At 39.1% G+C, this 17,572-nt stretch overlaps 1 protein-coding gene across 9 annotated transcripts in view; it reads right to left on the bottom strand.

Moving 5' to 3' along the window:
- Positions 1-17,572, bottom strand: part of MAP3K4 (mitogen-activated protein kinase kinase kinase 4) — a 72,491-nt gene that overhangs the window by 41,813 nt on the left and 13,106 nt on the right. For all 9 annotated transcript variants that reach the window (XR_009729289.1, XM_061378625.1, XM_061378630.1 and 6 more), the window contains exons 2-4: positions 7,562-7,752; positions 3,676-5,057; positions 965-1,207 (exon numbers count right to left, since the gene is read on the bottom strand). Coding sequence is in view for 8 of the 9 variants with exons in the window: in XM_061378625.1 (XP_061234609.1) it covers positions 965-1,207; positions 3,676-5,057; positions 7,562-7,752 (1,816 nt within the window). In the remaining variant the exon portion in view is untranslated. The remainder of the gene's footprint in view (positions 1-964; positions 1,208-3,675; positions 5,058-7,561; positions 7,753-17,572) is intronic.

Raw genomic sequence — 17,572 nt, 5'->3', positions numbered from 1 at the left:
ATTGTTCTTTCCAATACAGTATGCTATACTATATTTTACTATGATTCTTAAGATTGAAATTGTAGGTACTGTACTTTTGGATATAAGGACATCCAAAATCCTAGCATACCCAGGAAACAAAAAGGGGGGCAGTAAAGGTGAGTCAATGGGGATGAGAGGCGACTGAAATTTATTTGGTATCATAAAGTGATTCTGGAGCAGCAGATAATTGGAATGTGAAATCATAATCAGCCCCAAAGCTTATTTAAGCGTTTACCCTTAAAGACCACCTGATAAAACCTTGATCTGATTATGCCTGCCAGGGAACAGGGAGATGACTTCAGGTAACTGTAGGATGTCCTGGACTGGACTTTGAAAATGGCATTGATCTAAACAGTCTTCAGTGTATCCCATAAGCAGCACAAAAGGAATCCTTATACAACATTCGGAACCAGTGACAGGACTGATAACCTTGGGTCACTATCCACAGAAAATATCAGATACTTTTATAAAACAATATCCTAGGAAATATTTTTTTTTTCCATTTTGTTTTAATTCTTGATCAGCTTTCACTATGTGACCACTGTATGTTGGCAGAGATCTTACATTTGCAAAGAAAAAAGGATCAGATCAAAGAAAAAAAATAAAATACGCAGACTGCCTAAGAAACCCAAATGGAGAAAGATGTGCTGAACACTGTTATACAACTTATAATGCAAATGGAACAAATAACCTCACTGGTTGATAATTCTTTAATCACCACTTTTGATTTGGAAAGGTATATATGACCAGTTGTTTACAATGCAAAAAACCAGATCTCCATATGAAATAAAAGACTATTTATTAAAAGTTGTTACATAATTACAGATTGTCATTTCTTTAACTAATCCTCTTTAAACTGACGACCTTATGACAAAATGACAAAATAATTTCAAATAGCAAATATATATTAGAAAAAGGCAAACACAAAACAGTTGAAGCAAACCTGTTTAATACTCAAAAGAGATGGTTCACCAGCAGGTCTTTGTTCCAACCTTAGCTTGAGACATTCATGGATAACATTGAGTAGGACTCGGCACAGGACCAAGAATGCAGGTTCAAAAGACGGTAAATCCATGGATTTGAGCTCCTCCCATGATACAGTACTGCATTTTTGCTCACAACAAGGTGGGGAATTTAATAACTGCACGTAATCTGTACACAACATGTGATCTGGAAATTCTGAAAACTGTAACAAAAAAATAGGTATCATGAAAAGGATCCTTAAATTCTTTAGGATTTAGCATTTGTTTAAAGTAGATCATACAAAAGTATTTTAAAAAGGTAAGATTCTACTAACTTGCAAATCAACCACAGAAGTTTGAATTTCTCTTTTTTATTTTTTAATCTGAGCAACACCAGGGTAATGAAAACATTTATGGACCCCCAGGAGCGAACGAAACAATCTCTTTATGTTTCTGTTTTAAAACAGTTAAAACATCCGTTGACACTGGAGATCACCTCACTACACAGAAGAAACTGCTGTTTGAGGTTATGATGAACATACAAGTTAAGCCTAACAATATACACAGGAACATATATTAATTATAAGACACAGTACTTGAAAACTCCAAAACATGTTAAAAAAGGTCTTACAATAATAACTATATCTAGAGAAACGAGTTTGCAAGAGATGGTAACTTCTTTCCTTTCAAATACATAATGCACATATATAAAACTCCGTATTGTAAAGTAATGCAATATTCAAGAAAGTGTCATTACCTAAACTGAACTATTAAAACTACTGAAAACATGATTTACGAACTTTGGTAAATGATAAGAAATTGAAATTTAAAAAGGTAGATGAAATATAAAGAGATCAAGCTTTGTTTTCAATTAATAAACTTATTTGTCATTTAGATGAAATGCCATTTCTATGAGTAATTGAAACTATCTGAAACAGATATGCTAGATATCTAAACTATATGCCCTGTAATACAATTCAAAGCTTCCACATATGGAGGTACTCTTTAATTTAGGAAGAAAATTTGGCCTACAATATGTGTGAAGCTCAAAGATAACGACACACTGTCGATCATCTAAGGGTAAGATTTGTCTCAGGTTGTTTTATTCTAATTCTCATTTCACAGTTGCTAACTACAATACCTGAATATCCTTCATTCATATATTAGGCATAACTAGCATTTTTTATTCTTCAGTGCCAAGTTTAAATAGTATCACTTCAAAGTACAGAAAAATATTATCATTGCTCTAATTCCTGGTAAAGTGCTGCCTAAAAAGTAAAACAAAAAGGAAGAAGAAAAATTTTAATTTCATTGTTTAATACTGTGATGTTTCTCAACCATCATGGAGAATGGAATCGCTTATTCATTACTGTATAACACTGGCACATAATGTACTATGCACTGTAGGTTCTTAAGTAGTTTATAAAACCAGTAGCTCATTATGCAGAGACAGCAAACATGCGTGAGCGGGGATTCCCTCTACACCAAGTTTAGTTGAAGCTTAATCACTAGCTGATCTACAGTGTAGTAACTTAATCACCAGCTGATTTACAGTATAAGAATGTCTCTCAGATGGTATATTAAAGTCTTGTTTGTACTATTTCTTAAATAATCATATGGCACCAGAGCTGAAGGCTTTTATACAAGAAGTTTTCAGTAACAACAGATTATGAAAATATCACCCTTCTACAGTACAACAAAATATATAAGAGATACAATCTTCATTGTGATGCAAGTATAGTGCTGGATTTTTTTCTTTCCTTATAAAAATATTAAAAAAACCCTAGTTGATGACCAAAAGTAAAATGAATGATATTTCACTTTCTAACAGTAAGGATAACAGCACATGACATTAGGACTTAGTATTAGACAACTAAACTTCTATTGCTCAATTTAACTAACTAATCGATATTCAGTAGGCCCAATCTGAAATGTTTCAAGTGACTAACCAATACCTCTTGAAAAAAAAAAAAACAAGAAATCAAAGTCTGAGCCATTTATTGAGATCGTACATACATCAAATGTCAGCTACTGCCCTTTGTTTACCACTTCATAATTTTGTTTTTATTAACTCACAATCAAGAATATAAAATGACCCAAAGAAAGAAAAACTAAGCCAGCTGAAGAATGCAACATTCTAACATGACTTGCTTTCATATATTTCAAGGTTGAGAGAATCCGTTCATTTTTCCCATCTGGCCTCAAGCATAATGGGCCATCAGAGTACTTCATTCACTTAGATGAAGAAAACCTCAGAACAATAGTGACATTTTCATAAAGGATGTCCTGCAGAAAGTTATCCAGTCTTGGAGACAAGAAAAGGAAAATGATGCTTCCATACCTAATTCTTCTCACATTTCAGTTTTTGTGTCTAATTTTTCATTGCAATTTTTCTGACTTATTTGTAATAAATATTAGAAAATGTAATGAGCAAAGATGTTAGCATAAAAATGTCATTTCAATTAGAAACAAGAATAGAGAACTAGCTTGTGCTTCACACAAATTCTACGTCAGGTCAAATTACAAACTAATTTCAGTGAAAGTAGAACCGGGCTCTTAATTGTAACACATGCTATCAAAAGCCAATGAAGCAACCAACACTTTCATATGATACCAGTTCCTCCAGTTTCAGTTATAAACAATACAGCAGGGGAGGTACTTCTGTTATTCATTTACACTAGTAGCAACCTACCTCCAGCTGGTGATCACTCCTTACCAACGCCATACGGGCCCTTTGCAATGAACCATGCATTAGCTTGTGCAGTCTTAAAATTAGCTTCCTCAACCCCATTTGCTTCAGTGCTTTATCTACAAATGGCCTGTAAATAGAGGTCAGACAGTGATGGCTGCAGCTTGCCTCAGCACTGCATTCTGGAATAACCCAAGAGGCATAGTCATCCTCAGATTCAAGCCTATCAAGTCTCCTTGAAAAATGGTCCTGAAAGTCAAAATTTGGCTTATTAGAAAAATTGTTTTTGATGGCTTGTCTAAGTTCCTCAACACTCTTTTCAGAGATGTGTTCTTCCCCATCGCTCTCCTCTGTGCACGTTCCTGAGGATTCCTTTACTTCTGTTTCCCCATCAACTTCTTCATCCTCTGGATCATTGTCGTTAGACGGTCGAGGAGAAGGAATTTCAAACACTGGCCAGCCAATGTCAGAAAGATTTTTGATGCCCAGTACAGTACCCATAATCCTTAATTTTTGATTTAAGTCTTTTGTAATATTTAACCACAAACAGAGTGCCTGCACTCTGTCTTGGAAGTCCTTTGCAGCATACTTTTCATAGTCCTTTTGAAGAGCCTGCAGAGACGGATAAAGTGCTTCTATATACTCTAGCAGCTCCATTATCCTCTTTACTTGCTCAAAAGAGACCCGCTGGCGATGGAGGTGTTCATGGTAACTAGAGTAACCCAAAGTACTAGTTCCACGTGTTGCTTTGCAAACTCCTTCTCCTGAAGTACCATTGAGACTGGCTCCATTTTTTACATAGGAGAAGCTCCCATAGTTCACTTTGAAGGTGAGGATTTCATTGATGATATCGGGGATAGCTTGTCGTGCTGCATAGAGATAGAGGTCTTGGTCATTAATGCTCCGGCCAGCATGCCAAGCTTGCAGCTCCAGCCAGATCAGTTCATTGGATCGGTTCAGCCAGACAGAGGAGGTGTTTTCCTGTCCTCTTTGCTCCCTGTCTTTTTTCTTTGAGACTGAGGTAAGTTTTAACAAAAGCCGCAGGGTTTCAAAGAATTTTAAGCGATCTGCTGGGCAGTCAGTCCTAGAAGTCTGGCGTGTAGTTCTGGGTATTGGCATGGGCACTGAGACTGGAAGCTTAGCATTGCAACAGCCAAGGCTGAGGTAAGGCTTATTGAGATCAACATCTGGAATTGGTTTTTTTGGCAGAGACCCACCAACTGAGTCTAGCATAAATGAGCACTGCACATTTTTCTTGTGATCTCGTTCTGTAGTCCTTAGTGTGTCTCGGATCTTTTTCCCTTGCTTATAAGTGTGCTCCTCCACATTATCAACGGTTTTCCCATTGTCTTTAAGCACAGACTGAGTTGGCATACTCATCTTTTCTGTAAGAAAAAAATAATAAACGTGACTGTGGCAAGAAGGAAAAACATTGTTAAATCCAGCTCACAATCCAATTTCATGTTGAGCATTAAGCATGGTTTAATACCAACAAAACAAAACAGGCATGGGTAGAAGTAAAATATAGTCCTGGAAATTACCATCAGTACAGCTAAAGCAACAGCAGCACCAAAGAAATTTTTTTTCTCCTCTTGCTTTACCTCTTTCGTAAAAAGGACTTCAGAGAACTGCCACTGTCCTGAGTATGCCATTTACTGAAAATTGGGTATGATCAAAAGGAAAAGAATGGGTTCCAAGTTCATTTTCCATACATTTGTCACACAGACTCGAAAACAAAAACCTCAAAATGCAACAGAGCATTTGAGTTTCCAAGTCAAACAGAATTAAAGAGACTACATTGCACATGCAATTTCATAAAAACTGAAGCATGTATGGATTCTGAAATCTAGCTAAAATGACCTAACCCTGGCTCTTGGGAGGCTTGAACTTAGTTCTCGGAAACCCTCTGTAATCTTAATACACTGCTTTAACACCAGGAGCCTACCTTACCACTCTACCAACACACAAACACTTGTCTTCTCCCATACTACAGAACAGCCTTTCTGCACAGCTATGCAATCTCTTTTCTTCCTGTTCTTTCCTCAGCAGCAGCAGACCTTATCGCTCTTCTGCAGCAATAACGAAAGCTCTTCAATCTAGGCTTTGCAGTTCAGGACAAGAGGAACTACTTGGTATTGAAACAGTGGTTTTCTCTCTCTCAAGTAATTGATGGAATGCTGGAGAAAAACGCCTGTAATGTAGACTAGCTGCAGTCCAGGAATCAGGAGTTGGAACACAAGCAGCTACAGAGTCACAGGGCCCCTGCTTATTCAAGAGCAAAAAGTGGCCGAATACCTTGTCATTTTTTCACTGTTTACTATGCTGCTAAGGGTTATCTGCTGCTCATGGCTCATTTTCCACTCTAAAAGTAGTGATTTCCTTAGACTTTTTGCTACAGTCCTCCTCATTATGACATCCATTAATACCAGAAATACTAATAAGCTTATTTGCAAGAAAGGCCTCCTCAGTGGAAGAATAATTTTATTCCTTTTCTGTCTATGGAAAATCATGATAGAGAATGATCCACCAAGCCAACATACTTTTGGGTGCCAAAAATGGTAAGATCTATTATTGCTCAACATTTCAGAATGTTGAGCACTTCATGTTCAATGCTCTTTGACTTCAATTTGCACCCTGACTTCTCAACAATTTGCAAACCACATCCAAGAATCTCTACCTTGCTTCTAGGAAAACCAGAAACAAACAGACTTTGAAGATGTTGACTTTGCAGTGGGTTAGAGGATAGCGAGGGTAAACAACAGCTCCCTATTTCTCATACAATTATAGATCCTTAATACGAGCTCAGCACCAAAAGGTTACTATGGAGCCTTATGCACTACAGTCCTTCAGTACCACAATTTCTCTGGTTAGAAACCAACCCTTTTTTTTTTTTAAGCACAAAAATTAAAAAAATGACTGAAAGCAGGAGAAGTTACGTAATAACTACCATATACAGAAATAAATAAGATTAATGTTGCAGTAGAGGAGTTTAACGTAGCCAAAAGGCACAATTAAAAGCCAGTAAACAAAGCTTAATAATTCCAATGCTTATACAGGTACTGGCAAGTATAAAAAGATTTCACTCTGAGGAAGAGGTCTTCTGGTGAATGCTCTCTTCACAGTGACAATCATCAGAGATTGTATGTAACGGAAGGGAACCAAATGCTTTGGAAGATGCTCGTATGGGCCATTCTTTTATTATGAACTTGCACTCTACAACTCCATGCAACTGCAGAACAGACTGTATTCCTTTACTCATGCTGAAGCACTTACCTTGAAAATGTAATCTTTGCAGGTAAATGCGCTCTGTGACACCACTTCCTGTGTCATGTGAACCAGTTAAAAAAACTGCTTCCAAAACATTAACTGTCAGTACTTAAGCTGCCATAACAACTTTGGCAAGTAACATTGTCAGACATAGTGGTGGGTTTTGTGTGTGGTTTGTTTGAGGTTTTTCTAAAGTTAAAAGCCTAGGTGTAATTCTGTATGAAAATACTGAACACACCATCTTAAAAAATGGCTTTTCTTCACCCATCACAAGCTCAGCAAAACCACTACTGTAACGCATTTTTTCTCTTTCTCTTAGAAGGGCAGCTTGAAAAGATGTAGCTGCTGCATGCTTTTAAAAATTGTTTTCAAAAAGTAATTACCATATTCTTTATCTGCTCAAAATTAAAGAAAAAAAGCTTAAATTCATACTTCAACCTAGAAGCGTTTTATTATTAGATATCAGCATTTAGTAACATTAGGAAAAAACTTGTATCAAGTATCTTTTGATACTGCAGTACCTGGCCCCCATTTCTGTGCATCTTCTCCATCAGGGAATGAAAGGCAACTACTACAACTTCATGGTCATTTTAGGAAAAAAAAACCAAAACACCACACCTACCTTTCGAAGTGGAGCGGCTAGCAGGTCTCCCCACGTTATTTTTCTGATGCTTTGTTGACATACGCTTCATCTGTCGGGGTGTACTAGGAGGAGAAGTTCCATAAAAGGTGTCAGCACTTGCTTCATCTGATAATTCCTCAGGGTCAGATTCTGAGATCTTACAAGCAGCATCTTCTGACGTGCATGCTTTCCTGTAGAGAACAAGTTAAACCATTATGTTAAAGAATTTTTACTTGCAATATCTGCTTAGAAAGCTAATCCATTGATGGATCCCAACCACAGTCAACCTTCTATATTTTCCTGCCACAGCCATGTGTATTTATCTCGGTTTTTCACATCCTTAAGGGCAACTTTCCCATCAAGTAAAGTATAGGTTACATATAACAAAGGGTATGTATGGCCAGTGTCACTAGAACACAGTGTAAACATACATGCATATGTAATATGTTCATTTCTGAGAAAACCTGGGGCAAGCCTAAACTAAGAGGAACACCAAACAAAGGTTCAAATATACAAATATAATGCAAGACAATCAATCTAATCAGTGGCAGAGACATCAGCAGAGGCCTTTCTTTCCATCCTCCGCCCCTTAACATGTGCATACTGTGAATGCAGCTTTCAAATTCACTGGAAAGCCTCTCTACCCTTCACAAAACTTTATGTAGCATAAGAAGCCTGAATGTACTTTATGTATTTTCCACTGATTTTAATACTAACTGGATTTAACCTCAGAATTTTTTTTTTTGGAAAACCAAAAAAGCCCAGCAGGGTCACCACAGTAACTGTTCAATTAGCCTTGATTACATTGGCACTTTGGAAAAAATACTGATAATACTTTAAAACAAGTCAGAGCTCATGCAAAACCAAAATTAAGATAATGTATATATGTTCTTCAAACCTCAAATCCAGATGGCTAGCTTCGCAACTGGATGCTGTATCACTGAATTCAACAGAAAGCATGTATCTTTGCAGGATTAGCACCTATGTCAGTACAGAGTCCAGCACAGTAACTTTCCAACACCAAACAAGACATTTCATTACTATTACATTTGGTAGTATCAGCAAATATTGTAGAGTAGCATTACATGCAGTATTACAAAACATTCCATTACTTTAAAAACACTGACTTGTCTCTGTAATTTTCAAAAACACTACACTATTTTAATTTAAACTACTAGAATATAAAAGTAGAGAGTAACACCTTTTTCCTTCAGTGAGTGCCAGGCCTTCAAAACAAAAACCAACCAAACAAAACCTAAAAACAACCAAACAAAACTCAACAACAACTGTATGGTATGAAGTAGTTAACCTTAGCAATGGCACAATTCCACTGCAGAACAAGACGATCAAAGTCCAGACTGATATGATTCGGGCCTCCCTTTCTCCCCAGCCAAAAACTCGTATAGCCTTTCCTTCAAGTCAGTTCTGACACTTACACAGTTGCCCCCTAAGCCAGGATCTAATCTATTTGTAAACTCACATGGGGTGGGTGTGTGTGAGTGCATGTGTGTAAAATAATTAAAAAGAGCCATCGGTTTTCACTTGTAAACTCTGGGCCAGTTCAAAGACAAATTCCAGTACCAGCTTCCTCTCACAAAAAGATGTCAGATGTAAAACCACCAAAAGAGGGGGCATGCATGCAGTCTCTTATTAGGACTTGCTTTAAAAATATATGACAAATACAATATATAAGTAATCATGTTGGATAACCCTTTTTCCCTCCTGAACGCTTGTGCTGTCCTACCAAATAAGATTACTTCAGTAGAGCTGCAGTTGGGCATAACAGCTGGATCGCCTCTGCATGATCAAGTGACAAACAAACAGCAATGAAATTACTCTCAGACTCTGAACAACCAAACTTCAGTACATTTTATGCTGCTCACTGACATATTACGAAATTTCAGATTCATACATGGAAACAAACTATTTTAAGGCAATCTGTGAACCGTATCATTGCCCAAATGTATCATATGAATTTTTCACAAAGTTAAAAAAAGCTGCACAAAATAATGAGAATCCTCTGGTTAGTTCAGGCTTCAGAGGAAAGTATATGGCAGCAGGACAGAGCTTTTTCAAATACATGGCAGGTAAAACTAACACCAGAGGCAATGTAGGCCCGCTGATGAACGGGACGGGTGCCCTGGTGACAGAAGATACAGAGATGGCAGAGTTACTGAATGACTTCTTTGTCTCTGTCTACTCTGCTGGAGGCAATCCTGAAGAGCCCTGTACCGCTGAGACCTCGGATGAAGATAGGTCAACGGAGCGGTCTGCCTTAGTTGATGAGGAATGGGTTAAAGATCAGTTGAGCAATCTGGATATCCATAAATCCATGGGTCCAGATGGGATGCACCCACGGGTGCTGAGGGAACTGGCTGAGGTCATTGCTAGACCGCTCTCCATCATCTTTACCAAGTCTTGGGTAACGGGAGAGGTGCCTGAGGACTGGAGGAAAGCAAATGTCACTCCTGTCTTCAAAAAGGGCAAGAAGGAGGACCCGGGTAACTATAGACCGGTTAGCCTCACCTCCGTTCCTGGGAAAGTGATGGAACACCTTATCCTTGGTGCCATCTTAAGGCATATCAAGGATAAGAGGGTTATGAGGGGCAGTCAACATGGCTTCACCAAGGGGAAGTCGTGCTTGACCAATCTTGTAGCCTTTTATGAGGAAATAACACGGTGGATGGATGATGGTAGAGCGGTGGATGTGGTCTACCTCGACTTCAGCAAAGCGTTTGACACGGTCTCCCACAGCATCCTTGCGGCTAAATTGAGGAAGTGTGGTCTGGATGATCGGGTAGTGAGGTGGACTGTGAACTGGCTGAAGGAGAGAAGCCAGAGAGTTGTAGTCTATGGGGCGGAGTCTAGTTGGAGGCCTGTATCTAGTGGAGTGCCTCAAGGGTCGGTACTGGGACCAGTATTATTTAATATATTCATCAACGATTTAGATGAGGGAATTGAGTGTACTATCAGCAAGTTTGCTGATGACACTAAGCTGGGAGGAGTGGCTGACACGCCAGAAGGCTGTGCTGCCATCCAGAGGGACCTGGACAGGCTGGAGAGCTGGGCGGGGAATAACTTGATGAAATATAACAAGGGAAAGTGTAGAGTCCTGCATCTGGGCAGGAACAACCCCAGGTTCCAGTATAGGCTGGGGAACGACCTGTTAGAGAGCAGTGTAGGGGAGAGGGACCTGGGGGTCCTGGTGGACGACAGGGTGACCATGAGCCGACACTGTGCCCTTGTGGCCAAGAAGGCCAATGGCATCCTGGGTTGTATTAGAAGGGGGGTGGTTAGTAGGTCGAGAGAGGTCCTCCTTCCCCTCTACTCTGCCCTGGTGAGACCTCATCTGGAATATTGTGTCCAGTTCTGGGCCCCTCAGTTTAAAAAGGACAGGGACCTGCTGGAGAGAGTCCAGCGCAGGGCAACTAAGATGATTAAGGGAGTGGAGCATCTCCCTTATGAGGAAAGACTGAGGGAGCTGGGTCTCTATAGTTTGGAGAAGAGGAGATTGAGGGGTGACCTTATTAGTGTATATAAATATATAAAGGGGGAGTGTCACGAGGATGGAGCCAGGCTCTTCTCAGTGGCAAACAATGAAAGGACAAGGGGTAATGGGTACAAATTGGAGCACAAGAGGTTCCACTTAAACCTGAGAAGAAACTTCTTCTCAGTGAGGGTGACGGAACACTGGAACAGGCTGCCCAGGGAGGTTGTGGAATCTCCTTCTTTGGAGACATTCAAGACCCGCCTGGACACGTTCCTGTGTAACCTTATCTAGGTGTTCCTGCTCCAGCAGGGGGATTGGACTAGATGATCTTTTGAGGTCCCTTCCAATCTCTAACCTACTGTGATACTGTGATACTGTGATACTGTTTTAGTATCTCTCACTATCCTTTTACACCCATCTGATATTTATCTGCTCTGGGTAGAGAAGGGAGAAAAACGGTAGGAGGAGAGGACTCTAAGGCCAAAACAAGTCTCTACATGACTGAATCCCATGGATAGGCTGGAGCTCGAAGTGACACAGAGATGTCTGCCTTCTCCCAGAATACTGGACCTATTACTCCAGCACAGTCCTCCTATCATCACCACTCCCCACTGGAGCCGTATATGGAACTCTCTTGCTTTAACATACACCTACCTGGGAGAAGAACATGCACCACTAGCTCCGAGGAGGAGAAAAAAAACAGGTTGCCTCCATCCCCTCAAATATTTTATTCCTGAAGCAAGCGTGCACATAACACCATCTTCACTGTAGTAAAAGACATGGAGGCAAAGAAACATTCAACCTAAATCAACCAGTGCAAGACTGGCATCAGGAAGAGGTAACGTCAATTTCAATTTCACTTGAATCATAAATGACAGTTTACTGCGTCCTATTTTTGAGGCAGATGAGAAATGTTACTCATATTCTGGTGGAGCAAGTCCGAGTGTCTGCAGAAAGAAATATACCAGAATATTGCCAGCCAGTAGAACAGCAGTAAAGCTAACAAAAACCAAACAAACAAATCATACTGTACTTTTGCTTTGCCCTTAGATATAAACATGCAGAACAATTATGTTCTCTACAAAGCCATGGAAACTTTTAGCATGTGAAATTACTCTTCTCATACTACAGCTCTGAAAAGGCAGCAAGCAAGTTCACCGACTACTGTAGATAAACTTTAGAGGTTACCAAAGAAAAATTATTCAGGTGATACCATAACACCACCTGTAGCCTAAGGAGAGCTCTGCAGTGAATTTGGCCACTGACCACCACACAGAATCACAGGTACTCTTAGCCTAGGTTCCTTGCCTTGGGAAATCATGCTATTTGTATGCCTTTTAGCAATCTGATTTAATTAACCCCTACCGGCCAAATATAACAAAGAGGTCTTAATTTGTTCCTACAGATCCTGTGAAAATAGGTGGAAGAATAACAGAAAAGGATCTTGTAAGTGCTGAACAGGGAAAGTAGAAATCAAGTTTACATCAGGAAAAAATTATTCTTGAGAACTCATGCAAACAGCCTTACTGCAGAAAACACTCCAGGCAGAGCACACCCCTCTGAAATTGCCAAAGACAAATCAACCACAAGAGACTAAACCACATGAAACAGAAGTCATTAGTTCCAGTACTTATGGAACTATTTATTTTTTCAGTGATCTCACTGGCCTGGCAAGGCACAGGGTGGGGTGCTGATGCTCTTGGCTGGGCCTGGCAGAATGGATCCTGCGGCACTCGCATTCAGTCTCAGTTCCAAGGTAGTTTTATAATGAGGTAACTTGTCCTAGTTTAAAAGACCAGCGAAAACACTGCTTTCCTTCTGTTTTACAGTGAGTAACCTTTTCTAAAAGTATACTGATCAAACCTCTTCACCAGGTTGAATATGCTGATCTTTAGAGACCATAAGCTAGTTCTTTCCTTAACAGTCACTACCTTGTTTGTTTCTTGATATGTCTGAGGAGAAGGCATGAAGCCCAAAAGTATTCAAAACACCCTCCAATCCTACACCTGAATTACATATACACTATACAGTGGGATCACAGTATCACAGAATGGTTTGGGTTGGAAGGGACCTTAAAGCTCATCCAGTTCCGAACCCTCTGCCACGGGCAGGGACACCTTCCACTAGACCAGGTTGCTCAAATCTCCATCCAGCCTGGCCTTGAACACTTCCAGGGAAGAGACATCCACAGCTTCTCTGGACAACCTGTTCCAGTGTCTCACCACCCTCACAGTAAGGAATTTTTTCCTACTATCTAAGTTAAATCTACCCTCTTGACACTTAAAGCCATTCCCCGCTGTCTTACCACTATATGCCCTTATAAAAAGTCCCTCTCCGGCTTTCTTGTAGGCCCCCTTTAGGTACTGTATAAGATCTCCTCTGAGCCTTCTCTTCTCCATGATGAACAAACCCAACTCTCCCAGCCTGTCTTCATATGAGAGGTGCTCCAGCCCGCTGATAATCCTCATGACCCTCCTCTGGACTCACTGGCGTCATGATGGATCCAGAATGATTTACTTGACATTCAGACTTTTTTTTTTTTTTTCCTGGGTAATTTAGTAAGCTGGCTTTTCATTTGTTAAGAACCATACCATATTTATTACAGAAAATGCAGTACTAGACGTCATATCACAAAACAGCAATCATGCTCTACAGAGCCACTCTCGTTAGCAGCTAACCAGATGATCTAACTGGATCTGGCTCATCACAGGAGGAAGTCAACTCAAGTTGCAACTAAAGTTTAGAACTACATCATGCTCAGTTTAGGGTTTGTGCACTAAAACTGTATCTCAGAGCTCAAATCAATGCCAGTCAACACAAAGATTCAGTTTCACCAGTGAAAGCCTTAGCGTACAACAATGCACTAAATATATAGAGTCTGAACTAAAGCAACTACATCAGCTTAGTCATGCTGGTTTCAGTTTTTCTCACCCAGACAACATTAGACATATATGATCATCAGCAGAAACCCTCTGGTATTAAAACTAGTTAACAGATTACTGACATAGCATTTGTAATGTCCATGTGCTATTCACTTTTATGAACTTAACCAAAGACTAATTAAACCTGCAAACCTATAAAATGCAGTGCTGGCTAACCTAAATCAGATTATAGCATTTGTTATTACACAAAATTGCTGGTTCCTAAATACTGTTGCAAGCAGAGTTGGGAAACATTAATCAAAATTAATTTCTTGTTTGCTACCAAGAACTATAGACTTTCTCCCCCACAGCCAGTGAAAGCCATCCTAATCCTCATTATGCATACATCCAAAAAGTAAAAGCTAGAAGTGTGATAAGTGAAGTTACTATTTGCCAAGGACAGTTTAAACCCAGTGCTTACTAAGAAAACTGGAAGTGCATAGTTTTCACATCAGCCTATTTATAGGCTGCTCCCAGCCCTAACTTTAACGAGCAACATGTTTCTCATCAATTTTGCCTTGATGAATATAGAAGGGACTGTAGCCAGGATGCATAAATCAGGAATACTGGGAGAGTTGCAAGAGCAATATGGTAAAAAACCAAACAAACACAAAACCACCCACCAAACAAAACACCTTGACAGCTCAGAAATGCAATAAGAAATAAATAACCAAGAACGCTTCCGGCAAGTAACTACTGTATGCTATACCAGTGTGCATTTCAACAAGAATCTGAAAAGACAAAATACAGGACTTTTTTTTTAATTTGCCTATGTAGATGATGACAACAGGATTTTTTAGTAATTCTTTTTCTTCACTAAATCAAAATGTTGGCAATGTATCTACAATTTCAGCTCGATCATGAAAACTGAGTTAAATCATCTACAATTTCAAAGGCCTGCAAGCAGAAACAGGACAGAGAAAATTGAGGTACAGAATTTGGAGCAGCAGGGTAGAGAGCAAGAAAGCCTGGTAACCACTGCTGTTAATAAAGACCACGACTCTTCAGAAAAATAGTCATTTATCTTTAAAAATATATTAATAAGTGAAAAGACCACTGAAGATCACATGAGAACATGTTAAAATTAAGCAGGCTGAAGTCACACTGAAGAGTATGATCTTTAACCACTACAAATTTTTTGTACTTTACTGAAGCATTACTCAAAAAACTTTAAAAGTTTGTAACAAGCAATAATAAGAGGTCATGCTAAAAACTGTGACGTCTGAATGGGGGGGAAACATTTTTTTGATTTTCCCTTTCTATCAGCTAACCTTGATCCTCATAAGCAGGAGTCTGAATGTATTAGCCACATAATTAACTCAGGTTCAGCCACTGGTTATCACCCCACACACAGTTTAAAAGCTTGCTGGGAATCAGAGCAGTAGAGGTCAAATGATGGGACTACAAGCACATAGTAATAAATCTGAGTTAGGCAATTCCAACACAGTAGCCAGGACAATCACCCACCACAACAGTTACAAAGCTGCGCACTCCACAGGCTGCTGCCGTAAACAGCTTCCCTCAGTTTCAAAGACATTGCACCACTCGCACATCAGCAAGGCTCTTTCTCCACACTTCCTATGGCACACTGCCATTTCCACAGAGAGAACTGCAAGATCTGCACAAGGCCCACTGCCGAATTACCAAGTCCTAATTATTGACACTCAGTGCCTTTGCTTTAAAGGCAAAGTGTCTATTTTTCAAATATATGCTCCATTAGCCTGTACACTGCCAATTAGATAAGGAAGCAAAAAACTTTGACACTACACACTATCAATCAAGTAGTTTTAAAGCTAAGGTAGCTCTCCCTAAATGTTAATGCAACAATTTCAAAGATAAACAACATTCTGACAAGAACATAATTGCAAATTGTCATCATCCCACCACTGCTGATAATGCAAAGAGCAAACAGGATTTTTACATAACCACCACTGCATCTGTTAAAACTGAAAAGGAAATGGTATCCAGTTAGAGCTGCTGAACAACACACACAATACAACTAGGGAATCAGCAGCTCTAACGTCTGTGGGGAAGTACGGGTTTTTGTTTTATCTGCATAGCACTAGAAAACGTGATGGTACTCCTGGACCAACAGCACAAGGAACTTCATTAATCTATCAGCAGTACCTCGGGAAACTAAGACTAATGATTAGACAATCTAATCAGGAAACCAACTTAAGATGTTCTGTTAAAGTACAGGACTGTTACCTGATATAAACTCCTAATGTGTCATTCCATCATCATGAAAGCATCACACCCCCCTATTTTTTAATCACCGTTTAAAAATTCCCTGTTATGAGGGAAACTGTGAGATTAAATAAATGGACTTGGGTCTGAAAAGTTTCTGAACTGAAAGCAGAAAGGACTGCAGATCCAATTTTGTATACAGTGGTCTCTATTATTTGTCACTCTGCTACATTTGTGAGTATTAAAATAAGTGTTTGCAACTACTGCATTCCAAGAAGTTATTACAAACTGCTCTAAGGAAGCAAAAGAAACAAAAACTCTTGAAGGGCTATAAGCACAATTCTGAGGAAGCCCTCAATAAAAAGCAAAAAAAAATAAAAGAAAAAAAGATCTTGAGCTTTTTTCATTATTTTATATTTTTATTCTAGAGAAAGGAATTTGCTCACAGTTTATATAAATAATACTGTATTCTTTTCCCAAATACATTCTGTGTAAATCTGGCACAGGGAATAGCCTGGTTAGCAAGATACAAAAAAATTCTGTGACTAGCATGCACATGTCACATACTCCTATTGTGACTATGCCTTCAGAGACTGTAGAAAAACATACTGTTCACATTAAAACCTAATACTGGTATACGGTAATGAAGACACTTGACCTTGTATTCATATTTGAATCTTGTAAGCCCAAGCTCAACTTTTCTGAGCAGTCAATGTCAAATCTCAGTCACCAATAAACTGTGATTGCTGCCAACATATTAATAGGATTTACTGTTACAAACTTGGTAATATGCCAAGATTTTTACCAGTGTAATTAAATTCAACTTGAAGCTCAGGATACGTCTGGCTTTTTAATTTGTTATATTTAAGACAATCTGGGTAAGATATAGGAAGGCAACAAGCTTGGCATTGGGCTTTTTTGAATGAGAATCACTACCATGAAAATAAATTGCAAATACAGTCCTTTCTAAGGTTTTTCTAGTGTAAAAATTTTCTAAGAACAGAAAACTTTTGAAATTATTAAGGGCAAATGCAATTAGACTTCTACCACATTTCTATTAAGGCCTGGATCAGCTTCCTCATGAGAAACAAAATCTTACTGCATTTGGAAAATATCACTGCTTGGCAAAAAAACAAAACAAAACAAAATACACAGACCCCCCCGAGATGCCACATCTCACCAGTAGAACAGAAGCTTGAAGCTGAAGGAAAGATCAGGAACAAGAGCTTTGGAGTTCCAAGTTTCCAACTCACACTGATCTCGTAGACACTACCCTAGAACAGAGGCATCTGGATAACTTGACAATAAAGCCTGGCAGAAGGAACACCTAACAGCCATCTCACAGTGGAAAAGGAGAACTTCAGGGTATCATCTCTTGAAGGCTTTATAAATAAAAAGGCATAAAATAAAAAC

This window comes from Neopsephotus bourkii, unplaced genomic scaffold (assembly GCF_033783945.1).
Source record: "Neopsephotus bourkii isolate Nb327-2 ecotype Australia unplaced genomic scaffold, CSIRO-AGI_Nbou_v1 NB_1767, whole genome shotgun sequence".
Lineage (NCBI taxonomy): Eukaryota > Metazoa > Chordata > Aves > Psittaciformes > Psittacidae > Neopsephotus > Neopsephotus bourkii.
This window is presented reverse-complemented; position numbering and strand designations above follow the sequence as displayed.